General features: G+C 49.3%; 5 protein-coding genes across 5 annotated transcripts; 3 read left to right on the top strand and 2 right to left on the bottom strand.

Annotated features, from left to right (window-relative positions):
- Window positions 1-3895: 3895 nt before the first annotated feature.
- N7515_008443 (retropepsin-like aspartic protease) lies at window positions 3896-4473 on the bottom strand (the record flags this gene model as incomplete). The annotated part of the gene is made up of 2 exons (XM_056669187.1): window positions 3896-4396; window positions 4432-4473. Coding segments are annotated over 2 exons (543 nt in total), but the record flags the coding sequence as incomplete, so codon positions are not given.
- A 51-nt stretch (window positions 4474-4524) lies between these two features.
- Window positions 4525-5236, bottom strand: N7515_008442 (zinc finger CCHC domain-containing protein; the record flags this gene model as incomplete). Its single annotated transcript, XM_056669186.1, has 2 exons — window positions 4525-4807; window positions 4947-5236. The coding sequence occupies 2 exons, from the start codon at window positions 5234-5236 to the stop codon at window positions 4525-4527; spliced, it is 573 nt and encodes a 190-aa protein (XP_056519016.1).
- Window positions 5237-6128: 892 nt separating this feature from the next.
- N7515_008441 (Reverse transcriptase RNA-dependent DNA polymerase) lies at window positions 6129-11413 on the top strand (the record flags this gene model as incomplete). Its single annotated transcript, XM_056669185.1, has 3 exons — window positions 6129-6396; window positions 6478-9648; window positions 9819-11413. The coding sequence occupies 3 exons, from the start codon at window positions 6129-6131 to the stop codon at window positions 11411-11413; spliced, it is 5034 nt and encodes a 1677-aa protein (XP_056519015.1).
- A 2569-nt stretch (window positions 11414-13982) lies between these two features.
- N7515_008440 (uncharacterized protein) lies at window positions 13983-14174 on the top strand (the record flags this gene model as incomplete). The annotated part of the gene is made up of 1 exon (XM_056669184.1): window positions 13983-14174. The coding sequence occupies one exon, from the start codon at window positions 13983-13985 to the stop codon at window positions 14172-14174; it is 192 nt and encodes a 63-aa protein (XP_056519014.1).
- Window positions 14175-25661: 11487 nt separating this feature from the next.
- Window positions 25662-26963, top strand: N7515_008439 (zinc finger CCHC domain-containing protein; the record flags this gene model as incomplete). The annotated part of the gene is made up of 1 exon (XM_056669183.1): window positions 25662-26963. One exon carries the CDS (start codon window positions 25662-25664, stop codon window positions 26961-26963), a length of 1302 nt encoding a protein of 433 aa, XP_056519013.1.
- Window positions 26964-27896: the final 933 nt, after the last annotated feature.

Here is a 27896-nt window from a genome sequence, read left to right as displayed (position 1 = left end):
GTTCGAACTACGACTACCGGAAGGATTTGACATTCACCCTGTTATGAGGAAGATCGTTCGAAAACAGAAGTGTTCGATTCACTTAGATAAGAAAACAACAAGACTGGAGAAGAGAAGAAAGAAGGAAGAAAAACAAAAGGAGAGAAGAGAAAAGATATACTACGCTTCCCCTCCTCTCACGTGGCAAAGTCCACTTCCACTTCCAGTTCAGTTCCAGTCCATGTGACTTGCAGTTCCAGTCCAGTTCCAGTCCAGGTGACTTGATGTGTCACATCACCCCCTCTGAGATCCGTTCAGCCCCGTTGAACGGGTTTGTTGTCATTTGCATGGTCGTCTGGGTACTCGTCATCCAGTGCGCACTGAATCCAGTGGGAGAGTCTTGCCGGGGGTCCAGGCTTATCAGGATAACTTTCATGGAACTCTTTGATCTTCTGCGGAGCATTTCGGAAGTTTGCGGCCGGGTACCAGGTCCTATCTTCATCGTCGTATCCCTTCCATTTGACTCTGTAGTGCAGCTTCCGATATCGTAAGCGAGCGTCTAGGATAGCTTCGACTTCCCATTCTTCGGTATCTTCGATCTTGGCTGGTGGCGGCGGATCTTCTATCTGACCGGTGAGGGGTTCTGAGGACTTCTTCCTCGCAAGCCGTAATTTCTCAGGCGCAAAGACTGGGTGTATGGCGAATCCTTCCGGTAGTCGTAGTTCAAACGCGTGTCCAACCTTCTTGATTACCTCGAAAGGCCCTGCTGCTTTATCCGCTAGCTTCTGGCTCGGACGGTCCTGTTTTAGACCTTTCAACGACAGATAAACATGGTCACCCACGTCAAGATCAACTTCCCGTCTGTGCTTATCAGCCTGTACTTTCTGTCGAGTCTGGGCTTTCGTCATCTGTTCCCGTGCCAAGGCCCACGCTTCCTGCAGCCTCTGGGTGTAGGATCGTGCATCCTGTTCCCCCGCCTCTTTGGTGGTATTTTCCTCCCAGTCAAACGACATTCTTGGCTCGTATCCCTTTTCAACGAAGAACGGTGATAGACCCGTAGATGCTGACGGAACGGTCGCAGCGGCTAAATCGATTAGAGGGAGTAGGTCTGACCAGTCATCCTGATGATAATTCACGTATGGTCGCAACCTCTGAGCAATGTATTGATTCGTTATTTCCGTCTGCCCATCAGTTTGCGGATGTCGAGCTGTGGAAAGCTTCCTCTTGATTCCCAGGATCTTGCAAAACTCTGACCAGAATGACGAGACAAACTGAGGACCTCTATCCGATACGACCGAATCTGGCATCCCTGTCCATCGCAGGACATGCGTGATAAATAATCGAGCGGTCTCCGCCGCGGTGACTTTCTTGTGGCAAGGAACAGAAATAGGGCGTTTCGATAGTCTGCAGACCACGACCATAACGTTGTCGAATCCCTTCTTATCCTTTGGCAGTGAACAGAAATCAATAGTGATGTGTTGCCATGGACGGTCAGGCGCAGGTAGCGGCTGGAGTAGCCCAGGGGTGCGATCTCTCCACGCTTTCGTTCGTTTGCAGGTGTGGCAGTTGTCGATGTATCGTTGCACGTCCTTGAGCCAGCCTGGCCAGTAGTAGCGGGCAGAGAGTAACTTCGCGGTCTTATCGACGCCTGGGTGGGCAGTAGAGGGCTGACGATGCACTTCATCAAGGAGTCTTGCTCGTAGGTCTCCTTCATCCGGGACTACTAATTTTCCTCTGTGTAGTTGTTACGGCATGTGGGCCTGACACCACCTACCGAACGTAAGTCCAGGCGTTAACCAAAAAGACCACTATGACAACTAACTAGTTGTCATGTCAGGTTTCCAATTCATACCCACAGTACAGGATCTTAACAGTAGTAGTAGTCCTTCCCGTAGTGACCATGGTTCAGTTTCCTCCGCTAGTGCCTTTTCCCGAAACTCATCCAGACTCTCATGTGCCAGGTTCGCTTCTTTGATTCGCCGAATAAGCTCATCTTCTGGATGTTCTGTTTGCTCTACTGACTGCTCCGATGGCTGCTCCGATGGCTGCTCCGATGGCTGCTCCGATGGCTGCTCCGATGGCTGCTCCGATGGCTGCTCCGATGGCTGCTCCGATGACTGCTCCGATGGCTGCTCCGATGGCTGCTCCGATGGCTGCTCCGATGGCTGCTCCGTTGGCTGCTCCGTTGTTCGAACTTGCTGTCTCGTGGTAACAGGTGCTAGGTAGGCCCACCGCTTTTCAGGCAGGAGTACCTGGTCCGTCGAGTCTGTCCGATCCGATAAGTCTTTCCTTGATAGTGCGTCCGCTAGCACGTTCTGCTTTCCTGGACGGTATTGGATCGTGAAGTTAAATCCTTCCATCAGCTGGCTCCATCGAATCTGTCTTGCATTCAGCTTCTTCTTTGTTCGGAACCACTGTAACGCCTGATGATCCGTAAGAATTTCGAAAGGTTGCTGCAAGCTGATAAGTTCCGCCTCCCACTCTTGTAACGCTCTGATAATTGCAAGCAACTCCTTATCATGGATCTCGTAGTTCTTCTCTGCTGGTTCCATCGTTCGAGAGAAATACGCGATTGGGTGCCAGTGTCCGTCTCGTAACTGCTGTGTGAGAACCGCTCCGAGTACCTCATCGGACGCATCGGTTTCGATCCTAGTGGGTGCTTCTGGGTTGTAGTGCGCGAGGATTGGTGCGTCCACTAATCTCCTCTTCAATTCTTCAAATGCCTGTCCACACAGGTCTGTCCAATTCCACAAGGATTGCTTCTTTGTCAGCCCATACAAGGGCTTTGCCACGCGGCTGTAGTTTGCGATGAATCGCCGGTAAAAGTTACAGAACCCCAGGAATGATTGAATGCCTTTGACTGTCGTCGGCGCCTTCCAGTCTTTGATCACTGCGATCTTCTCAGGGTCCGGACGGATGCCGGAAGTTCCCACAATAAATCCAAGGAATTCGTCTCGGGCCGGTGGAACTCGCATTTGTGAATCGCCACTTGTAGGCCTGCGTTTCGTAATTTCTGCAGGACGACCTTGACATGCCTCTCGTGGTCCTCAAGCGTCTCGCTGTAGATCAAAATATCGTCGACGTAGGCCACTGCATAGTCGTCTAAGCTGTCCACGAGTACGGAATTCATGAAACGCTGGAATGTAGCTGGCCCGTTCGTGAGGCCAAATGGCATGACCTTATATTTGAATGAACCATACCTAGTGCGGAAAGTCGTAAGGTCTTCAGCCTCCGGATGCATTCGGATACGATGAAATCCTTGGCGGATATCGAGTTTCGTGAAAAACCTCGCACTCCCTAGTCGGTGCAGCATTTCATCAATCAACGGTAAGGGATAGACGTCCTTCTTAGTGACAGAGTTCAACTTCCGGTAGTCCACACAGAATCTTAGTCCTCCACCAGGCTTCTTCGCCATAAGGATAGGCGACGCAAAAGGAGCTGAACTTGGAACGATGAAGCCCTTTTTTAGATTTTCGTAGATATACGCCTTTGCCGCTTCAAGATGTTCCAGCGGCATCTTGTAAAGAGGGCAATAACCGGGCGTCGTCTTTTCTGTCAGCTCGATCTTATGATCCACTCCTTCTCGACAGGGAGGTAAAGTATCAGACGCTGCTTTGGAAAACACATCGAGGAACTCGTGATACTGCTTCGGGATCTGGGGTTTGGCCTCTTCGATATCTGCGGGCATCGTCAGCTTGGCGATTACATGCTCGATCTCATGAATACTGGTCGCCAAGGTCTCCACTCCTTGTTGTTTCGCACATAGCTGGAACCCCGCGCTTCCGACCGCAGCAATGGAAAATCCTTGCGGCATAGGCTTCTTGTCTGCCAGTCCTTCTTTGGGCGCCAACTCATTTCCTCGTAGGGAACACTCCATCTTCCTCACAGTGTCCTCCTTGTGGGAGTGGTTGTACACCACCATTACTCGCTTTGTGGCTTGCTCTCGCTGTTCGGCCCGTTCGATTGCTGTATCCCTTCTTTCTGCGTCTTTCTGATGCGCTTCGTCCACTGTCGGGCGCCTTAGGATCTGGATAGGGATTGGCCTTGTGATCTGACAAGCCACTTCTTCCTTCATGATTCGCCCTTCCTCTTCTTTCGTTGGCTCGGGCCAGATGAGCTGTAAGTTTTTACAGTCAATCAGGGCGCCTCTGTCCGCGCACCAAAGTCTTCCAAGTATCATGTCATGCTGACCCGTGTCCGCAATCAGCATAGGCACCTTGTCCTGTTTCCGGTTCCCCACTATCAAAGGTGCTCGAATGCCGTGAGTAATGGGTCTCGCAGGCCTGCCATCGAAGGCTTCTATTCCTTGAGGTTCCTGCAGCTTTCTCGTTCGGAGACCATAAGGTATCAACTTGACAACCACCTTAGGATGGATTAAGGCGTAAACATCAGCTCCCGAGTCTACAAGGGCATTGATCTGAAAAAATAAGGAGTTAACTGCTACCTGCGAACTTGTTGTAAAACTGACTGGAGATAGCAATTTCGAGAGATCATAACCACGAGTAGACTTTCGTATGCAGCCTGAGATGGAGACTTGTCTCAGGCTTAGTCTTTTCCCGAATCAGATGCGGAATCGGACTCAGCATCCTGGATGCGTTGTTGGGTTGACTGGCTTCGTTTCTTAGCGGAGGTAGCCGCTGCCTTCGTCTTGTTCTTATCCTCCGATTCTCCCTCCGGACAGTCGCGGCTGAGGTGGCCCTCCTTCCTACAGTTGAAACATTTCCCTTCCTTTAGCAGGGCCTGTCGCTCGGCGAAGGTGGTGTTCGTCTTACCACGACGATTGACCGCGGGCGTGGTGCTTGTTCGCGTGTTCGAGGTGGAGCCCTTGCTACCTGCCTGGTGAGTGCTTGATTCCGACTTTTTGAAGCGGTTCGGGGGTTGCATGCGGGTCACGGTGATCGCCCCGCGTCGACAGGAGTCAACAAATTCTTCCATGGTCACCTCGTCCTTGTACTCCAGCCACCAACGTCTGCAACCGGTACGGAAGTCTCTCGAACAGATCATCCTTCTGCAGCTCCTCGTCGCGCTTCGACTCCAGAGCAAGACGGGAGAATTCCGCGTAGAACGAATTGAAGTCATCGTTCGCCTTCATCTTTAGCTCCCCGTACTCTCGTTGGGCAATGCGACGTTGCTGGGGATCCTTAAACACAAGCTGGAGATGTTCCAGCATCTCCTTGGCTGTTTTGTACCGGTTCTTGGCATCGGGCTCTAAACGGGGCTGTAACTGTACCCGGGCCTTACCAGCGCAGCGGTTCATGACGTATGCCATTCTATGCCTTTCCGTGGGGTAGTGGTCCTCGTTGAGGAAGTGCCATGAGGGCTCTCCAAGATTCAGTCTCGTTATCGAATGGACTATGCTCATGTCTGAGCCTGCTCATATCAATGAGCCTTACATCTTGCTGTCTTCTTACCTAGCCAATAGTCTTCTGTTTCTATTTACCCCTTAACACTTTGAGTATCTTGACTCTTTGTCACCAGGCCCACTGGCCTTGGCTGGGGCATGCGGGAGACCCTGACAGGTCTCCGATACTCCGTCATTGCTTTCCACCCATTGTCAAGCGTGTCTGTTAGAGGTCACGTGACCTCGCCTGCTCCCGCACACACTTTGTCTCACTCCTGTGGATATCATCTCCCTTCCTTAGACGTTATATGATATATTTCAGAGCACCCACTGTTCCACAGTAGTCCTCCTCTATCAGGTTATGAGACCGTTGCCGAGGCCTCTGTCTAACCGCAAGCCTCGACTCCCCTCCTCCAGGCGTCCTACGTCGCGCCAGGTTTGTTGAGATTCAAAAATCTCTTCACTCCGTTCCCGCCGAGTTTTTTCCTCATCTAGCCAATCAGAACTCGCATTACCCCCTGCACCTAGATCGCCTCACAGCATCTACCTGCATCTCCTCTGGGCATCTGATCGACCGTCAAGACCGTTCGACACGACCGCCACATCTGGGCCGTTCGATTCATCGACCGTCAAGAAGACCGTTCGACACAACCGCCACATCTGGGCCGTTCGATTCATCGACCGTCTAGAAGACCGTTCGACACGACCGCCATTCTAAGGCCGTTCGCTTTATCGACCGTCTACGGACCGCTCACTCAGACCCCAACTACTACTCACTCACTCCCCGCTAAAAGAGCCGACGTCCAAGATGTCAACCGTTTACGACTTCGACCGTCAGGAAGAGTCTGACATCTCTAAGGTCGTCCCCAAGCTCAAGGGCGAGTCAAACTTCTCCCAATGGCGCCTCCGCCTGTACATGGCGCTAAGGGAGAATAACAAAATCTATGTCGACCTCCTCAATGGCGACCTCACCGAGCCAACTCCATCGGTGCTCGCTGATGTGTCCCCAGATGTGGTCCGCGAGGTCCTCATACATAGGGCCTCCAATGCCGCGTTTATTACTGATAACGTCGTGCGTGACGAAATCAGAACTCGCAGACAAGCAAACGAGGTACGAAAGGCAACGCATTAACGACTCTGCGACAAATGGGTCCTAGCGAATGTTCGCTGCTGCAATTTGATCTTCAGCACCCTCGATGCTATTCCAGCATCCCATGTCCAGAGCATTGAAAATGCCTTCCAGTGTTATGCCATGCTACGTGCGGAATATGAGTCTTCCTCCTGGCAAGGGAACTTCAGACGGTTCGAAGTGCTGGATAATATCCAGTACAAGAACAATCCACAAGATTTTGTTCGACGATTCAAGGATGCTCTTTTCGAGATCCATCAGAGAGAAAGCCAACTCTCCCCGAACATGATCCTGAATTTCTTTGTCAAGGCGATCCATCTCAATCCCCGGTGTCAAGTGTTCATTCAGAACCTGAACCCTGACCTCAATGACCCCAACTTCCTGGCGAAGGTCTACTCAGACTTCATCATGACTGAAGGGTCCAACCGGATTGCGAATGTGCCGTCGACGTCATACTCCGCAAATGCGACCCAAACCTCATCCTCCAATGAGAACACCACTTGCAAGAACAAATCCAGAGGTGGGGGGAGGGGCAGGTCCGGAGACGCGCAGAAGAACAACAAGGACAAAGACAAGGAGAAGAAGAAGCGGCCGGAAAGGGAGGAAGACGCCATCTGGTGCAAGGTGCACAACACACTGGGTAATCATTATACCCGCAACTGTCCCCTGCTGAAGGGTACCTCTGCATCCAATGCGGTATACCAGCCGTCTCCCAACCAGCCCCCTCAATCCTGGCATCCATACCCACAAGTGACAGTCCCCCAGCCAGGCCAAATCATAGGTCAGGTTGACAACCAGGGACGTGTTATCGCCATTCAACCTCAACCTCCTAGGTCTCAAGTGAATGCGATCTACACACCTCACCCAAGGTCCTTGCCAGCCATTGAACCTGGAAATGCCCAATCAGCTGCTCCCGCGCCCAGATCGAGTGCCCCCTCTGGAGACCCCCTACTCCGCTATGAGAAGGACAGTCTCTTTTGTTCTGCACTGTTCAATGACACGCTGTCCTCTTTCTTCGTCTCGCCAGAAGGCCTGGCTGCCGACACTGGAGACGACACAGCCAAGTGGATGATCGACTCTGGAACCAGCACGCACATGACACCGCACCGCTCTGTCTTCGTCAACTTCAGACAGTGTGTACTGCCGGTACGGACTGCCACAGGTGAAGTCTTCTACACCGAAGGCTATGGTGACGTTATTCTGCAACTGCTGGATCAACACAAGACAGGCAGCCTCCCTCCCCTCACGTTGAAGAAAGTTTGGCTGGCCCCCGAACTGAAGTCGAATCTGATTTCCATGTCAGCTCTTGACTCAGACGACATAGCCACCTGGACCAAAAACGGATACATGACGTTCCTGCACCAGGACTCAACCCTCGGTGGCCCCGAGTCCGTTGTTGGTAATGCCACTCGTGAGGGAGAGCATTACTGGCTGAATTGCTACGGTGTTGACAAGGTCGACTCCATGCTGCGCTGCAATCTGGTGACTGGCTCGCAAAGTTCCGTCTTCGCTGTGAAAAAGACGACTCCAATCTCCGTTGATCTCGCGCACCGTCGAGCCTGCCACGCAGGCGAAGATCGCGTTCGGAAGATGGAGACCCACGGCGATGGCATTGCCCTCAAACCAGGCACAGGAGTCACATTTCCATGCACCCCGTGCATTAAGGGCAAGGGCCACGCTCTACCTTTTGGAAAGGTCAGGTCCATCCGATCTCGACCAGGTGAACTCTTGCATCTTGATGTCTGGGGACCTATCTCGATTGCGTCTCACGGCGGTGAACATTACTTCGTTACCTTCACCAACGATGCGACTAGGTACACATGGCTCTTCTTGCTCAAATCGAGAGCTGAAGTTACTGAGAAGTTCATCAGTCTCGAGAGCTACCTACGGACGCAGTTCAACTATGTCGTGAAGAGGGTACATGGAGACGATGCGCCGGAACACAAGCCTCTTGATAGGTATCTGAAGTCGAGAGGCGTAGTGTGGGATCCCACTCCTCCTTACACTCAGCAACTGAACGGGGTCTCGGAGATCAAGAACCGACACCTCGTGGAGCCACTTGTGGCAATCATGTCTGAGTACCAGCTCCCCAAGTACCTTTGGGGCTATCTGCTTGGTGGAGTGACCTACACTATGAACCGCCTGTACGCGTCCCGCATTGGCATGTCCCCATACGAAGCTCTTTACGGGAAAAAGCCAGACCTCTCCAATCTGCGTGCCCTAGGGTGCCAGTGCTGGCATTTGATCCCCAATGAGAAGCGAGCTACAAAGCTCGACCCTCACATGGATGAAGCACGCTTCATAGCGTATGACGAAGGCGACAGTTACGTCCTCTACAACATACGGACGAAGAAGATTGTCCGCTCTCGTCACGTCATCTTCAACGAGAACCCGGCCCCCAAGGATCTTCCTGACCCTGCGTACGATCTGAACATCGCAGACATGGGCTCGCGCCCCGAAGGACAACCTTCTCTTCATGGCCATGTCCCCATTGACTTTCTCAATGACTTGGACCATCATGGCATGCCGAGGACTCAACTCGATGATGCAGACTCCGCCAATCAAGGCCCGGTCCGAACTCACATTCCGACCATTCCCGTGCGTTTCGGGACTCCGCCTCCTCCAACGGTCGAGGACACGGATGATACGCACCTGTTTGCACCCGCAAGCCCACCCTTGCGAGCGTCAGACCCGGCCGTCCTTCGTGAGAATCCGACCTTCCCGACGGCTAAACACCACCTTTCAGGTATTGACCGTTTCGGACGCACCTCACTGGCCCGTGGTCAAGACGACTCCTACCCCACAATGCCGCACCCTCCTGCAACAGAGGCTGCCGCTCCCGCACACCCCCGAGTCTCTCCGCAGACTCCAACCGAGGTTCCCCAACAGGATCACTTCTTCTCGGATCCTGCTCCAGCGGATTCCCCGGATCCCCCTCCAGCGGATTCTGTTGATCCTGGGGATCCCCCAACTCTCAGGCGCTCAACGAGGCTCAAGAAGCCATCTCAGGCGTACCTTGACAGTGTTGCCAGCAGGTCCTTCTTCGACAGCAATGTCCTGCAGCTCCTCACGAGTTCACCTGACATACTGTTGAACCTTTTCTCTGCCGTCACGGCGAAGGGAACGTCATACGCACCCTCCAAGCTCAAGCCGACTGATATAGGCTTTGAACCCAATAACTGGAAGGAAGCGATGAACTGTGTCACGTGCTATGAGATCTAGGACAAAGGACAAGGGTCATGTGATAGAGGAGGTGATTGTTTGTTCGTGCCTGAGGCACGTACCTGAGGAGCATAAAGGTTCCTCTCAGATAGTTGCTTTCTTTCTTTCTCTTTCTCTTTTCACCTTTAGTTTTCTGAATCACAGCAGTCTTTTCATCAAAGATTTTGCTCATAACAAACTGCGTGGAGAAGGACAAATGGCTGGTCGCTGCACACAAGGAGCTTGCCCGTCACAATCTGAATGGCACCTGGAGACTCCTTCCTCGCACGAAAGCAAAGGGCCGCAAGCCCCTCACACTGCGTTGGGTCTTTAAGATCAAGCATGATGGCACCTACAAAGCTCGCCTCGTCGCTCGTGGTTTCCGTCAGATCAAGGACCAGGACTTCCATGAGGTGTATGCAGTTGTTGCCAAGCCGATGTCCTTCAAGCTGTTCGTAGCTATCGCTGCATCGAAAGGCTGGCCCATACACCATGTCGATATCACGACCGCGTTTCTCTATGCTGAGCTGAAGGAACCGATTGAGATCAAGCTCCCTGAAGGACAGCAGGAGGAACATCCAGGCTTCATAGGCCTACTTGAGAAGACCATTTACGGTCTTAAGCAGAGCCCCCGGGAGTGGTATCACCTACTCCATGATGTACTCATATCCATGGGTTTTGTACGAACCCAATCGGACCACTCCGTCTTCATCCGAAAAGAAGACGATTTGTACGTCATGGTTTACGTCGATGACCTTTTGGTGTTATTCCCCTCGGAGGACACTATACGGACCTTCAGGACAGCAATTTCTCGTCACTTTGACATCTCCGACAAGGGTGCCCTTGAACGCTATCTGGCTATCAACGTGCACTACGGACGTCACGGCGAGATCCTCCTCTCCCAGTCTGACTATGTGGACCATATTCTCACTCGCTTCGGCCTCGAGAATTGCAATCCCGTAGCCACTCCAATGGATGAGAGGACTGTCCTGACTCCATTTGATGATGGCACCGCCACAAAGGCTCAGGTAAAGGAGTACCAGACCAAGGTCGGTACCCTGATCTGGTTGATGATTTCAACCAGGCCTGATCTCTCCTTTGTGACCATCAAGCTCGCTAGACATGCGAGGAACCCAGGAGAAGCTCATTTCCTAGCGCTGAAACGAGTCTTCAGATATCTGGCAGGGACGAAGAACCTCACCCTGACGTTCTTTCCGGCGAGTACAACTGCCGCCACAGCAAGCTCTGGCGCAAACACCCACACCGCAGACCCCGCCCTCTGCGGTTACTGCGATGCAGACTGGGCCGGACCGCACAGCGAAAAGGGACTCTCCACTTCTGGCTTTGTCTTCATGATGGCTGGTGGACCAATTTCTTGGACCAGCAAGAAGCAACCATGCGTGGCACTCTCCACTACTGAGAGTGAGTACATCGCTGAGGCACTGGCCGTGCAGGAAGCCTTATGGCTTACGCAGCTCCTACTTGAGATTGGAATCGAGGGCTTTCTCAAAAAGCCGATCCCAATTTACGCTGACAACAATGGGGCCATTGCGCTTGCCTCAAACCCGGAGTTCCATGCGGCTACGAAACACATAGCCATCAGATTCCATCGACTCCGTGATGAAGTGGCCGCGGGATCTGTACGCTTTGTGAAGATTCCCACCGCGCAAATGGCCGCAGACGGATTGACGAAACCCTTAGCCAAGATCATGTTTCGTCGTTGGATTTCACAGATCGGCCTCCATGACAATGTGGGGGGCTAGGATTTGGTCATTTGGATATCCCTCCGTTCTCTTTTTCTTTTTTGCTTTGTTGGGAGAGACCATCTCACCCTATGCGAGACCACCATGTGTTCTGTCGTGGGGGGTGTTAGAGGTCACGTGACCTCGCCTGCTCCCGCACACACTTTGTCTCACTCCTGTAGATATCATCTCCCTTCCTTAGACGTTATATGATATATTTCAGAGCACCCACTGTTCCACAGTAGTCCTCCTCTATCAGTGTGATGACGCGTGTGACGACTTATGTCATGCGAACCTTATCTGTATTAGTGTTTGGTTCGCCTCCCCGGACTATCCGGGCGGGCCGATCTGGATCGTCTCCGCTTGACTGGTGTACTACGTTACTACGTTACATGGTGAGAGAGGCTTGAGGATAAAAGACCCAGACACTTCGGGTTCTTGTTAGATCCTCAAGAATCAATTGATGTTTCTACCCACACTAAGATATCTTGATTCGTATCGTCTACTTTATTAGCTTCAGCTACAAACTCCCAGTATTACCACCCATCCTCTTATCTTATCGGTTCACCCATCCTTCTACCTGACCTAGTCCTTTGCTATTGGGTCGTCCACTACCCCATCCAATATCTTGGGACTCCCCTCCTTACACACTGTTACGACGATGCTCAGGACGCTCAAAACTAGAAGAGTTTCACATTTGAACTAGATAATCAAAGGCGGAAGGGCAGCAGAAGAAGGAAAGAGAGCAAGTGAGAGATGACGAATGATATAGTCCTGTGATCCAACCACATCCCTGAGATCCACGTTGAAGGAACTCTTCCTAACGTGGATCCTGGCTGTTTCGGCACCCAAGCTATTCCGGCAGGCACCTCAATTTTCCTCTCCTCACCAAACCTCCAATTTTCAAATGCCTACCATGTGTCACGATCAAAAACAAAATAAAATTGTTGTATCAATGTTACGGGGTTCCCCTCTTGGGACCCTCACATCACTTAGCGCTCAGGCCTTGTGTGATCGACCGGCCCCACACGTCATCGGAGACGTGGACCCGGGATGATCTTGGACGATACCCCGGATTATCATGGATCTGAATCCTGATGATCATCGGCCTTTCATCATCTTAGGACTCGGGCCTCGCATTATTTTCTTTTATCACAGTTGATCTTTGATTGTCTATCGATTTCATTATGTCACTTGGAGGATCGCCAGATTGTCTATGAGAGATTTATCATGTTTCTATGAGGGAATTCCCTCATCATCGTCATTGTGTTGCCACTGAGTTATACTGTTGATTGTTGTTAATACTTCGCCTTGGAGAGAGCCATGAGAACTCTCCAAGATTCAGTCTCGTTATCGATTGAATGATATTCTTATCTGAACTCGACATCTTATCTTTCTTACCTAGCCATCAGCTTCTAGCTACCCCTTAATATTCTGAATCTTCTTTTCTGGCTACCTGAGAAGACAAGATGTCCACCCGAAACCTTCGAAACGGTCGTGTCACGGGGTATACCAATCAGAGGGTGACAGGTCACGGATTCTTTGAAGTGTTGACCATTGATGTTTCATGTGTTATATCAATCAAAGGGAACATGTCACTGATCCTTTGAAGTGCTGACGTGAGCTGACGTGTGATGATTTGAAATCATATGTTGATATCTTTGTTGGGGAATTGATACAGACACCACACCATTTTACTAGCGGCACCACACCTTACGTAATTCCGGATCACATAATCAATTTTACCCACAATTGTTACCATACATTACCAGAGCAACTGCATGGCTTACTACAGTAGCAACTACATTCTATCTACTACTACATAAACTTCTCTTCCTGCTTGTTGTTTGATTCTTCATCAGGTCATTCTTTATCAGGTCATTCTTCATCTGATTCTTCATCCAATTTTTCTTTTGATTCTTCGCTGATTCCATCTGATCATGGACGATAGAGCCACCAATGGAACTTCATTATGGAAGAGGACAAGAGGTCTTTGAGACTAGAGACCAGTGGCTTGCTTCTATCCAGGAGCATACTCTATCTCGAAGTGCAACCTTCTTAGCTCCCGTATCTCTCGCTAAACGCCGATCTGGCGGAATGAACGGGGGGATCTGGACTAAGACTTGACAACTGTCATTAGTGTCAACTACCACCCGCTTGTATCAAACAACCTCTTCTTTAACCCTCGCCATGCTAGTCTGCTTGGCAGTTGACAAGGTAGACGCGGGGATCCCAGTGCACGTCGCCCAAGACACCGACTTGTAAGCTGATAGTAGCCCAGGAAGGATATCTCTCTTGGCTGTGATGGAAGGGGCGTTCAAACTTCACCATGATCTCTTTATTTGTTCGTCATCTCTGGTGTGGCTGAGCATCATGGGGTTAGAGATCATGTATCTATAAATCTACTGATCGAGCCGGCCTGGGAAAGGCAAGAATCAGTCTCTGTTCTACTACTGAATCTATCAAGTCTTATTCTTCTTCACATCCACTTTCTTCTTACCTTGTTGACAGGTCTTCTGTCCTGTAAACAGTCACCCCTAACACTGGATCTTACCGATGGTATTTTGGCGTCCAGCAAAATGAACTTGAAATGCTAACGCCCCACCAACTCGCCAAAACCCTCAAGAATGAAGCCGTTGTTTATGCTCTCATGATATGGGACAAGGACGATGAAGCAGACGACGAATTCAATGACGAGATTCACCCTCCAGACGATCCAACAGACACCAATCGCCACCAAAAAGAAGACATCACCTCCTCCGGAAATAGAAGACAAAATTGACGTCTTCTCTCAACACAAATCCAGAACCCTTCCTCCACACAAGAACATCGACCACGCCATCAACATCCTTCCTGGCGCAACACCTCCCTACGGACCGATCTACCCCCTCTCTCGCACCGAACTTCAAGTACTTCGAGAGTACATCGACCTCAACCTGAAGCTCGGCCGCATTCGACCCTCCAAGAGTCCAGCGGGAGCCCTCAAGGAGGATTATGGCAGAGGAAGGAATGGTGGCGTGAAGATGTTTAGGAGGAAAGGTTCTTAGGAAGAATGTGGAAGAAAGATGGTGTAGTCAAGTAAGTTTGATTGTGTTGCATGAACTTGATAATAGTAGTGATGCTAAAACTGATTCCCCTGGGGGATTTGACTCCTATTTATCTTTGCACTTCATGTGCTGTGTTTGGTGAGATTCCGCAACCGTCTGTCCGGAAGCAATAAATCGCAATCCTCAGTCCGTCCGCGTCAATCTATGAACGTTACGGTTCACTTGTGTTGTATCTTTATGTCACGTCAGTCCGCAATGCGTCTGTCCGTTCACATGTGTTGTATCTTTTTGTTACGCCAGTCCGCAGGCGCCTGTCCGTCAACGTGTCTTGATATTTTTAGATCTTACACTCCCCCTTAATCTGTACAATCTGTGGAGATTATACAGATTAGTTGATTGGTTCGTCCTGCAGCTGTGCTAACTTTGTTAGAGCTGAGAACTGAGGGAATGGTAGATTCCTTGTTAAGATGTCAGCCACTTGATGTTTTGTGGGAATATAGATCAGTTTGATCTTTTCCTTCTGATATAGCGTTTCTTGTGAAATGATACATCAGTGGTATGTGTTTTGTCTTTTTGTGGAATTCAGGATTTTCACTTAGTAGCTTGGCCGATAGACAATCCACTAGTATAGTTGGCACCGAGTGCGTATAACCTAGATGTAGGTTGTCATTGATGTAATTGAACATGCTCTTTAGGTAGATAGCCTCTTTTGTGGCTTCTTTTAAAGCAATGTATTCAGCCACGCATGTGCTTAAGGCCACACTCTTTTGTAATTGAGAGTTTCACGATATGGAGTTATTGTGTGATACGTTGCCTGACAGAGTAAAGATATAGACTGAGGTTGATTTATACTCATCCTTGTCCCTGGCCCAATCTGCATCGCAGTAGCCTTTGAGGGTCAAATTGTTTCTGCGACAGCAGGCAGTTCTGCGAAAAGAGTCCTATTCGACAAGATAACTAGTCTAAGAAAAAGAAGAAGAGAGAAAGAAAAGAAAGAAAACGAAGAGGCGCGCAACTAAACAAGTCCCTCGTCTCTCCTCCTCATGTCACGTGACTTGAATCGACTCACCGCCTGGACAGGCCTGGCAGAACCCACCTGCAGTGTCACAGTCATGAGGTCTCGGATATACTGCTTATCTTTATGAATGGCTAGTATATCGTCGTCGTGGCATATCAAGATGCAGTTTGTTTCTGTATTGATGTAGACTCCTTCGTCATATGGTAAAACCTTAAAGCCATATTTCAATAGGGCTAGACCATAGATTGCTTTTTTTAAGTGGCAGCATTTGGTAATGTCATCATATATCCCTTCGGGTAATATGGTATAGATGTGAGGACAATGGGGGTTTTCACGTGAGAGTGAACGATCAGGCAAAACGATAGTTATCGAATGTATCAGAATATATCAAGGGATCAATGGAATGAAGTGGTAGACTTGTCGTCAGTTTATTGCCTAGTAATACAGAAACTGAATCTTGAAGAGATTCAGAAATATCCCACAAGTCTGGGGTCTTTATCCCCGGCGCTCACATCAGTGGCAAGCTAGGAGGACACAATGATTCGGGATTTCATGGTTCCAAAACGTGGAGGCGATCTGACGGATCCTCGCGGATATCTGTCACAAGATCCCATGACGTAGTAGATCGAAACCATGAAAGCTGAGAGATCTTGACAGGGTCCCGGCGGGTCCCGTCCCTCCCGAGTCCTCCGTCTTTTCCTTCACAATAGATTTCGGCGTCTATGTCGGCGTGCACGAATGCATTTTTTGACATCATATTGTAGGATGACCCATCCTTTGTTGATAGCTATTATCAATAGCATACGCCATGTTTCAGTTCTACATGTCGTAGAGAATGTTTCCAGGAAGTCTATTCCTAGTTTCTGATGGAAGCCTTGAATTACCCATCGGGCTTTGTATCTGTAGGTCTTCTCATCATTGATGATCCATGATTCTTTGATTGTTGCCTTGTTTGATATAGGTTTTAGTTTGAATACCCATCTCCTTTTATGGGAGTGATAGCATTTTTGTTGTCTTTTGTTTTGGGGATATCAATAACGTCATAGGTGTTTTGTTTTTCGAGTTCTTCTTTGCATGCTCTTATCCAGAGTTCTTTGTCTTTTGATTTCATGGCTTGTTTCCACCCACTCGGTTCAATTAATATGGTAGCAGTGAGAATGAAGTTTTTGTTTTGATTGTTAGGATCATTTTGATCTGGTTTTGTATTGTATTCACCTATCCGTGATATCATGTTTCTTAGCTCTGTGTCTTGAGCTGTGTAGAGTATATTCATTTCTTTGTATGGGATTTGCACTTCGATTTTGTATGGCCTTTGAGTAGATAGTGCGGTTGATAGCTCTATGTTGGCTTCACCGTCTTTCTCGTCGTTTGACGCGTCAAAGTTGTAGAATTCGTTTCCACATACAGTGACATCTCGGGCCCATACTGTCTTCTTTCTTTTGAAGTCCCACAGTTTGTAGTTTGTGACGTCATTGTATCCAATTAGGATGGCTTCTTGTTTTCCTGGTTCAAGTTTTGTTTTGTATTTGTTGTCATGATAATATGCAAGTGATCCCCATGTTTTGATGTTTTTGATGAATGGTTTTATATTGTTGTATGTTTCATATGGTGTCTTATAACTTAGCGCTTTATGCGGTGTTATATTGTATAGGTATGTAGCTGCTTTTGAAGCTTCTCCCCACAGGTAGTACGGGGCATCTGAGCTGATCAACAAGGCTCGTACTTTGTTCATCAAAGTCAAGTTGATTCTTTCGATCAGACCATTGGGTTCTTTTGTGTATGTTGGGCTAAGTCTATGCTCAATCCTATTTGGTTAAAGCCATTTTGAACTTTTTGTTGACGTATTCTTTACCATTGTCGGTAAAGAACTCTTTGATACGTCCATTGGTATTGTTTTCAATTTGAGCTTTCAATTTCTCGAAGCAATCATAGGCTTGTTCCTTTCTGCGAAGTAGGAATATCCATATAAATCTAGACTTTTTGTCCAGGAATGCGATGTAATAAGCATTGTTATCATAGGTTCTAGGCAATGGCCCTCCTAGATCACTATGTATTCTTTCAATCTTTTGGAATATTTTGGTATGTTGACTGGTTTTGTTTATATGCCTGTTGTTCTTTGCAAGCAGGCATACCTTGCAGTGCATAATCGAGTTCATGTATTTTTCTTTTGATAGATCAATATTGATAGTTTTTAGTATAGCTTTCAAAGGTTCATATGATATATGCCCTAGTCGTTCATGCCACATCTTGATGAAGTTGTTTTCCACCCTTTTTGTCAGTAGGATGTTTTTGTTCTTGTCTTTGTCTGGGATAAGCAGACTTGTTTTGTATAGATTGTCTTTCTTGAATGCATGTGATATGATAGTGTTTTCTTTGTGTATGATGGCGTCCTTTTCATTGAAAATTGCCTTTATACCATTTTTCAGTAGTTTGTTAACACTCAAGAGATTGACTCCCAATTCTGGGATGTAGTAGACATCATTGATGAAGAATTCCATGTTGTATTTGTTTTAACATAGATCTTGCCTTTGTATTTTGTTTTTAGATCTTTTGCATCGCCCCAACTAACGTTTGTTTTTGTGGGTTCATACGAATGAAAGAGTTTCAAATCGCAAATTGTATGAATTGTAGCAGCAGTATCAAGTATAAAATTTATTAAACATTAAATCTCTCGAACGCATTGACCAATTCAGATTTCTTGAACGCTCTGACGTATTCAAATCTGATTTATGTTTGTAAGTATGATGTTCATCAATGTTTTTGTTTTTATTGAAAAGTGGAAGGCATACCTCTTTCAGCAGGTCGTCATCAGACAACTCAGCTGCATCAGTGATGATAGTATCCTCATCCATCGGTGTTGTATCAATTTCAATGTCATCCTCTTTCAAGAGGTCGATCATGGCACTTTGTTTGTTTGGGGAGACTTTGGTAGTCTTCTTCGTTGTTGGGGGTTTTTCAACCTTGTATGTTTTGCTTGAAGTTGTAGTTGTAGTTGGAGCTGGAGCTGGTGCTGGTGCCGTTCGGCGAGCTTTCCAACCTTCCGGAGCTTTGTCCGGAAATAGGTACCAGCATTTTGTGGTATAATGTGTGGGTATTTTGCAGTGCTCACAATAAGGAGCATTCTGCTCTTGTTTTTTCCAAGGGGTTTTTGTTCCTCTCTTGGCGAATAGAAGTTTGTGATTTTCGATACCACGAGATTCGTCGATGAGATCGGCGAACAGTGACTCGGTAGTATAAGACTCAGGGTCTTTTCGGAGTGATTGGACGATTGACTGGGTCAATGTCTCATATTCGTCGCTCAGGCTATTCAGCACCCAAGCAATTATCAGTTGCTTAGGAAGAAGAATATTCTTGCCCTTGAGATCGTCATTGAGTGTCTTCTTGATGAGGTACTCCTCCATGGTGTCGAAGTCCTCAAGGGTCGTGTTAAAGAATTCTTTGAAAATGAGGTACTCGGTCGTGAACCCTTTTGGGTGGTAGCACGACTCGAGGGTTGTCCAGGCTGTTTTGGCATCGGAACAATCTTTGATGTAGAGCAGGGGTCCATCCTCACACAGGAGCTGTATGATAGACAGCGCCTTCTCGTTCTTGTTTTGCGAGGTCGAGGTGGTGAGGACAGAGATGAGGTCCTCTTTCGTCAAGATGGCCTTGACGCGGATAGCCCAGATGGTATAGTTCTCGGAGCCTTTGAGCTTGGCGACTGAGATCTTTTCGAGGAACGTCAAGATGGCGTATGTCTCTCTGGTGAAACAAATTCCAAGACGTAGTTCAGCAAGTCGATATGGATGATATGGGTCTATTGCTGAAGCAGGAATTTTGCCGGGCTCATAACCTCAAGGAGGCTTATGGCAGAGGAAGGAATGGTGATGGTGAAGATGTTTGGGAGGAAAGGTTCTTAGGAAGAATGTGGAAGAAAGATGGTGGAGTCAAGCAAGTTTGATTGTGTTGCAAGAACTTGATGATAGTAGTGATGCTTAAACTAATTCCCCTGGGGGATTTGACTCCTCTTATCTTTGCATTTCATGCGCTGTTTTTGATAATAGATTCCGCAAGCGTCTGTCCGTTAACGTGTTATATTGATATTTTAGATCTTACATATAGATTGTGCACCTTCCACTGTTTCACTGTATCGTCTGGGTTTTTACATGTGGTAGCTTACTCATTCTTCCCATCTTCAGTTTTCACTTCCTTGTCTAGTCGAATAATGAATATTACAGCTTGTCTAATGCCCATATTGTAAGATCTAAAAATATCAAGACATGTTAACGGACAGACGCCTGCGGACTGACGTTCACAGATTGAGGCGGATGGAGTGACAACTGCGGAATCTATTATCAAACACAGCACATGAAGTGCAAAAAGATAGGAGTCAAATCCCCCGGGGAAATTAGTTTCATCACCACTACTACTACTACTACTACTACTACTACTACTACTACTACTACTACTACTACTACTACTACTACTACTACTACTACTACTACTACTACTAACGTATTTCACAAGCGAGTGGCCCACGCAAGCGAGTGGCCCACGCAAGCGAGTGGCCCACCTTCCCCAAAACGCGTCCGTAGATTAGCAACTTAGTTCTTCAACCACCCACCATGCCACCAATTCGCTCCCGCAGCTCTAGAAATTCAACAGAGCAAGAGGGTAGGATCTCATTAGCTCTCAAGGCTATCAAAAATAACGAAATTGCCACTATACGTGAAGTAGCGCGTCACTTCGATGTGCCCAGATCCACTCTGCGCCGCCGCCTTCGCGGCGTCAAAGACCGCGCGACTTCTCGCGCAAATTCACACAAATTGACGGAAACTGAGGAGGAAACGCTTGAGAAATGGATCTTCTCTATGGATTCTCGCGGTGGAGCCCCCCGGCATTCTACAGTCCGAGAAATGGCGGATCTTCTCCTTCAGCACCGCGGAAACACCCCTCCCATTTCGGTCGGCGAAAACTGGGTTACGAATTTCGTGAGACGGCACCCTACCCTTTCCTCCCGATTCTCGAGACGCTATAATTACGAGCGCGCGCAATGTGAAGACCCGAAAGTTATCGGGGAGTGGTTTAATCTTGTGCAAAAAACTGTCCTTGAGTTTGGGATCGACCCCGATGACATTTATAACTTTGACGAGACCGGTTTCGCAATGGGATTGACAGCAACGGCAAAGGTTATTACGAGGAGTGACTACTACGGTCGGCGTTCACTTCTACAGCCCGGGAATCGCGAGTGGGTGACCGCGATCGAGTGTACGAACGCGTCGGGTTGGGCGCTTCCTCCATGTGTGATCTTCAAAGGGAAGAACTATATCGAATCCTGGTTCGATAACCTACGGAAGGGCTGGCGATTGGAGGTTAGTCCTAATGGCTGGACATCGGATGAAATTGGCCTACGCTGGCTTGAAAAGCTCTTCATTCCTTCGACTATATCGCGTACGAAGGGAAGGTATCGACTTTTGATACTCGATGGCCACGGGAGTCATTTAACCCCAAAATTCGACGAAATTTGCGCGGAAAACAATATTATTCCGATCTGTATGCCTCCTCACTCCTCTCATCTTTTACAGCCTCTCGATATCGGTTGTTTTGCGGTGTTGAAGCGGTCATACGGCCGGTTTGTTGAAACGAAGATGCGGAACGGGACCAACCACGTCGACAAACTCGACTTTCTTGATGTGTACCCTGTCGCACGAGATGAAGCTTTCAAATCGGATACTATTAAAAATAGCTTCGCAGCAACTGGTTTGGTTCCCTTTTCACCCGTTCGAGTGATCTCAAAGCTCGATGTCCAACTTCGAACTCCGACCCCCCCTCCGAGCCGGGGTAGCGAATCAAGCCTGAATTTTACACCAAAAACCCCTTCTACCGAAAAAGAATTACGTCGACAGGCTTCGGCAGTCAAAGCTTTACTTCGTTCGGGATCTCGAAGCCCACCGAGCCCATCAGATCGCGCGTTAAAGCAACTTGTGAAGGGTTGCCAGATTGCGATGTATAACGCTGTTTTACTCGCTAAGGAGAATCGGGATTTACGCGCTGAAAACGTGAAGACGAAGCAAAAGCGCAACCGATCTAGAAGGCAGATACCTGCCGAAGAAGGCCTTGCCGTTGAGGAAGCTTCTGAATTACTTTCAAGGCCGGTGGAAGGAAATGAAGCACCTCCCCCCGCCTCCGGTTCACCTGAAGCATCGGGTTCACAACCGCCTGTGGAACAACCCCGGGCATGTGGAATATGTAGGAAACCAGGACATAGAAGGGAAACATGTCCAGATAGACCAGTTAGTTAATTTTCTCAATTTAATGGCGTTTTGGTTGAGATATATGCATTTAAATGTAGAGGGTAGGGGAAGGTGGGCCACTCGCTTGTGAAATACGTTACTACTACTACTACTACTACTACTACTACTACTACTACTACTACTACTACTACTACTACTACTACTACTACTACTACTGGTACTATCATCAAGTTTTTGCAAACAAACCAAAACTCACTTGACTCCGCCAATTTCCTTCCACATTCTTTCTAAGAGAACTTGCTTCCAAATATCTTCACCTCACCATTCCTTCCTCTGCCATAATCCTCCTAGACATATACCCACTTCAGATGCTGAGATCCGTTTTAGGCTAATATGCACCTAGTTATCTGGTTCTCCTCGGCGCAGAATATGATATACCAGCTCAAATCCTTCTGGAATCCTTGGTCTTTTCAAATTCTCCCTGGCCGTATCTATGCGCCCTTCAGTTGGCAGCGCAAGCAGTGGGAGGCCATCATCACTAACCGTCATCTGAAATACCGGACCCACTATTCTGAGGCATATTTCGCTGCGCTTGCTTGCCCTGGGCTACCATTTGTGTAGGTAAGAATCAGTGTTCGTTGGAGTAACGGGATATGTGTTACAGGTCATGGAGGACTTGGGGCTATGAGGCATGTGACTTGAGGGAGACGGTGTGATGGGAAATTGTCTTTTGAGTATTTTGACTCTTTGTCACCAGGCCCACTGGCCTTGGCTGGGGCATGCGGGAGACCCTGACAGGTCTCCGATACTCCGTCATTTGCTTTCCACCCATTGTCAAGCGTGTCATGACGCGTGTGACGACTTATGTCATGCGAACCTTATCTGTATTAGTGTTTGGTTCGCCTCCCCGGACTATCCGGGCGGGCCGATCTGGATCGTCTCCGCTTGACTGGTGTACTACGTTACTACGTTACATAGTGAGAGAGGCTTGAGGATAAAAGACCCAGACACTTCGGGTTCTTGTTAGATCCTCAAGAATCAATTGACGTTTCTACCCACACTAAAATATCTTGATTCGTATCGTCTACCTTATTGCCTTCAGCTACAAACTCCCAGTATTACCACCCATCCTCTTATCTTATCGGTTCACCCATCCTTCTACCTGACCTAAGTCCTTTGCTATTGAATCGTCCACTACCCCATCCAGTATCTTGGGACTCCCCTCCTTACAGACGGACACGTAACGATAAGGGAGGGGCACGTGCTGCTTATCGGACAAGATATCAGCACGTCCTGGCGGAGATGTTTTCTGTGACAGTAGGCTATTCTTGCAAAAGAGTCCAATTCGACAAGATAACTAGTCTAAGGAAAGGAAGAAGAGAGAAAGAAAAGAAAGAAAACGAAAGAGGCGCGCAACAAAACAAGTCCCTCGTCTCTCCTCCTCCTGTCACATGACCTGATTCGACTCACCGCCTGGACAGGCCTGGCAGAACCCACCTGCAGTGTCACATTTCCCCCCTCCAAGATTCGCTCAGTCCCGTTGAGCGACTTTGCCATCATCCTGGTGCTCATCTGGGTACTCGTCCTGCAGGGCGCAGTTTATCCAATGCTGTAATCTCGCTGGAGGACCCGGTTTGCTCGGGTATTTCTCATGGAATTCCTGCACCTTGTACGGCGCATTGCGTAGGTTGCCTGCAGGATACCAGGTGTTGTCGATGTCATAGCCTTTCCATTTGACCTTGTACTGGAGTTTGCGGTAGTACAGGCGAGAATCCAAAACGTGGTCAACTTCCCATTCGTCTTCGCCGGCTATATTCACAGGAGGTTCCGGATCTTGAATCTGGCTGGTTAAGGGTGGCTGACCTGGTTTACTGGCCAGACGGAGCTTCTCCGGTGCGAAGACAGGGTGGATATCGTATTCCGGTGGCAGTCGTAATTCAAACGCATGGCCCACCTTTCTTACGACCTCGAACGGCCCAGCGGCTTTGTGGGAGAGCTTTTTGCTGGGCCTCTCCTGTCGTAGGCCTTGCAAGGTAAGATAAACGGAGTCGCCCACGTCAAAATTCACGCTCCTCCGGTGCCGATTGGCCTGAGTTCTCTGCCGGTCTTGTGCTTTAGCCATCTGCTCCTTCGCCGTTTCCCAAGCATCGTGTATGCGCTGGACGTAGTTCCTTGCTTCCACGGTTCCAGGCTGGTCCTGGGCAGTCGAGTCCTCCGAGTCTTGCCAGTCGAATGTCATTCTCGGTTCGTAACCTCTCTCGACGAAAAAAGGAGACATGCCAGTAGACGCTGATGGAAGGGAAGCAGCGGCAAGATCGATCATGGGTAACCACTCCGACCAGTCGTCTTGATGGTGGCTAACGTACGGTCGCAACCTCTGCGTGATGTACTGGTTTGCGATCTCAGTCTGCCCGTCCGTTTGAGGGTGCCGAGCCGTCGATAGCTTCCTCTTGACTTGCAGGACACGACAGAACTCCTTCCAGAAATCAGAGATAAATTGTGGCCCTCTGTCAGATACCACGGAATCCGGGATACCACTCCATCGTAAGATATGCTTAACGAAGAGTTCCGCAGTAATCTTCGCATCGACCTCCTTAGTGCATGGAATGGAGATTGGCCGCTTTGTGAGCCGGCACACAACCACCATGATATTGTCGTATCCCGCTTTATCCTTCGAGAACGAGCAGAAATCGATGGTAACATGTTGCCAAGGTCGCTCGGGTATCGGCAGTGGCTGGAGGAGTCCCGGAGGGTGATCCCTCCAGGCCTTCGTCCTCTTGCAGACATAACAGTGATCCACGTACCTTCGTACGTCTCGAAGCCATCCCGGCCAGTAATAGCGAGCTGCCAGGAGTTGAGCCGTTTTATCGATTCCGGGATGGGCAGTGCTGGGTTGCCGATGGATTTCGTCGAGTAGTCGAGCACGAAGGTCTCCATCATCGGGCACGACAAGTTTTCCATCACGAAGCAAGAGTCCATTCCGGATCGTCCATTCGGATTCCTCGTCTTCGAGGGCTTCCCGCCTTTTTTCCTCTAGGCTATCGTGCGCAAGGTTACTCTCTTTCACCCGGTCAACTAAGTCGGCGGTAGTTGACACTGGTTCCACTGAGGTCTGGTTCACTGGCGCTGGTTCCACTGACGTCGGGTTCACTGGCGCTAATGTAACGTTTCCTGGGTCCTTCCAATGTCGTTCAGGAAGTAACACTAGTTCACTCGAATCTTGGCGATCCTCTAAGTCCTTCCTTGAGAGAACGTCGGCGAGTACGTTCTTTTTGCCAGCTCGATATTTAATCTCGAAGTGGTAATCTTCCATGAACTGGCTCCAGCGAATCTGTCTAGCATTTAGCTTTTTCTTTGTTCGGAACCACTGTAACGCCTGGTGGTCAGTGAAGACCTCGAATGCCCTCTTGTTTTGGAGGCCGATTAGCTCTGCTTCCCATTCCTGAAAAGCACGAATAACCGCTAGCAATTCCTTGTCATGAATTTCATAGTTCCGCTCCGCAGGGTCCATGGTCTTGGAAAAGTAAGCGATCGGGTGCCAATGATTATCCTTCCCGAGCTGGGAAAGAACAGCTCCCACGACCCCATCTGTGACACTGCAGGTGGGTTCTGCCAGGCCTGTCCAGGCGGTGAGTCGATTCAGGTCATGTGACAGGAGGAGGAGAGACGAGGGACTTGTTTTGTTGCGCGCCTCTTTCGTTTTCTTTCTTTTCTTTCTCTCTTCTTCCTTTCCTTAGACTAGTTATCTTGTCGAATTGGACTCTTTTGCAAGAATAGCCTACTGTCACATAATAACTAGTCTCTTTTTACTTTCATTTCTGGACCGCCGGCCGCACAGACGCGCGTTCCTGTAACGCGTATCTTGGCACCGGTCCACCCCACCGAATCCCGACTCGCTCCAGATCCCGATCCCGATCCCGATCCCGATCCCGATCCCGAACCACGGTTGCCGACCGTGCCGAGAAGCTAGGATGGCTTCTCCGAACCCAGATCCCGCGCCCAGCACTGCCGCTGGCAATGACGATACCACACCGAGACACGCATCTCGCCTGATCTCCTTCCGACTCGACTCGTCGTCGGTCGCGAGGCGACTCGAAAACACCGAAGAGAAAGATCGGTATCCTAAGCTCTCGACGCTGTACCAAGCCCTCGAACAGAAGTTTCACGAACTCGAGGCACGGAATATCGAGCTCCAGAACGACAACGATGAGGCCCTAGTCCAATACCAGGGAGCAATCGAGCAGCAGAACAGAGCTCAAACCACCCTCGAAGCCGCTCTAGTAGCAGAGAAAGCAGCCGTGGCGAAACAGAACGAGATGGCTATGAAGTTTTTCGATCTACAGAACCGGAGCACACCGAGTATGGAAGCTGCGGTCCCGAGGAAATCTGCTCGTATGCCTGACGCACCAATGTTTAGCGATGGGAAGGAAGTCCGATACGAAGCTTGGGCCACAACGATCCGCCAGAAGCTACTCGCAAATGCGGACCATTATCCTGAACCAGTACATCGTAAGCTCTATGTACAGAGTCGCTGCGAGGGCAAAGCCCAGCTCCATATTGCCCCCCGCATGGATGAAGCCTCCACCAGGCCATACGAGGATGCGGAAGATATCCTTAGTCACCTGCGAAGTGTGTTCGCTAACCCGAATCGGAAGGCGGAAGCATACTCCGCCTACCATCAGCTAACGATGAAGCCCCGTGATGGTTTCACGGATTTCTTAGCTGAGTTCCTCCAGCTCGCTGAGGAAGCATGCGTGGTCCGAGAGAACTTGAAACGCGACCTCTACTTGAAACTGCCGAACTTACTTCAAACCCAGATGATGCTGGCCGTTAACCAGTCCCATGTCACGTTCGACAATTTCACTGAACAGTGCCAGAGCATCTCCCACGAGATCATGCTCCAACAGCATCGATCCACCGACCGCAGGAATCACCGGGGTGGCACAGTAGGAGGAAGCGCAAGAACCACGACCGCACACACCGCCCTTAACACATCGGGCACCAGCCAGCCGACCACCGCTCGAGTCAAACGAGAGGGATTTACGCCGGCTAGAATGACTGATGCGGAACGGAACAAACTGGTCAGTGAAGGAAAGTGTTTCTATTGCAAAGAACCCGGACACATCAGCCTCCAGTGCCCAAAGAAGACTACTACTACCCCCGCGGCTGTTGCGACAGCCTCCACTAAACCCAAGGAAACAGTGGTGACCCCGGATCCCCGCATTGTGGAACTCGAAGGATCGGATGACGAGCAGGGAAAAGAGTACGCCTAGGGCAAGTCTCCCGCCTAGGCGTCTCACGGCAATCTACTAGCGGAATTGACATCACGAAGCTGCTCTCATCTAAGAGCTTCCTGACCAAGGCACAAATTCCAATCAATTCGTTATTTTTTCAAGTCAACGCGCTAGTAGATTCTGGAGCAGATATGTACATTATGATTCACACCCGGGTGGTGGAGAAGTTAGGCAGGTACGGTCTACGCACTGCGAGAGTGCAGGATATGGGTGCACATTCGATCAGAGCGTACGATGGGCGACAGTCGGCGCCTATCACCCATGTCGCCAGAGTACCCCTGATCGTGGATAACCATCGCCAGCCATTGGCAACTATGATGATAGCTGACATCGGCCACCACAACATGATCATCGGCAGGCTATGGCTAGCAGAACAGGACGTGCTGCTGGACAGTCGGAACTCTCGACTACTATGGCCAGCTCCGCGGACCACAGAGCAGAAGATTCAAGCCATAAAGGAAGAGGTGGCGTGCCAATTGACACGGCCAATCCCCATGCAAATCCTCAGAAGGCCATGCGTGGAGGAGGATCTAGAGCACCAGAGAGACTGCGAACGACGTGACCGGAAGTTTGAGAAGGGTCTCCTCTCGGAAAAGGAATCTAAACCCCAGAAACGGATCCCACGGTCATATAACCATTCCCATGGAGAGGATACCCTGAAGAAAATGCACCGGGCGCTGTCGAATCAGAGTGTAACGCCGACTCCCTATCGGAAGGTACAGCCAGAGAAAGTTCTCCAAAACTTCGAAATTGCAGCGATCGGACGGGTCGGTTTCGAAAGATGTGCCCGTAAACCCGGTACGGAGACCTTTATTACCTCCCTCTGCGAGATCCAGCATGCCATCGATGAACTCTCCGAAAAAGAGACGGAGCTGCGGACAATCCGAGAAACGATCCCGAAGGAGTATCACC

Source organism: Penicillium bovifimosum (assembly GCF_028826915.1).
Source record: "Penicillium bovifimosum strain IBT 22155 chromosome Unknown utg000006l_segment0_segment0, whole genome shotgun sequence".
Taxonomy (NCBI): Eukaryota; Fungi; Ascomycota; class Eurotiomycetes; order Eurotiales; family Aspergillaceae; genus Penicillium; species Penicillium bovifimosum.
The sequence above is the reverse complement of the archived record's forward strand: the minus strand, read 5'-3'. Positions and strand labels throughout refer to the sequence as shown.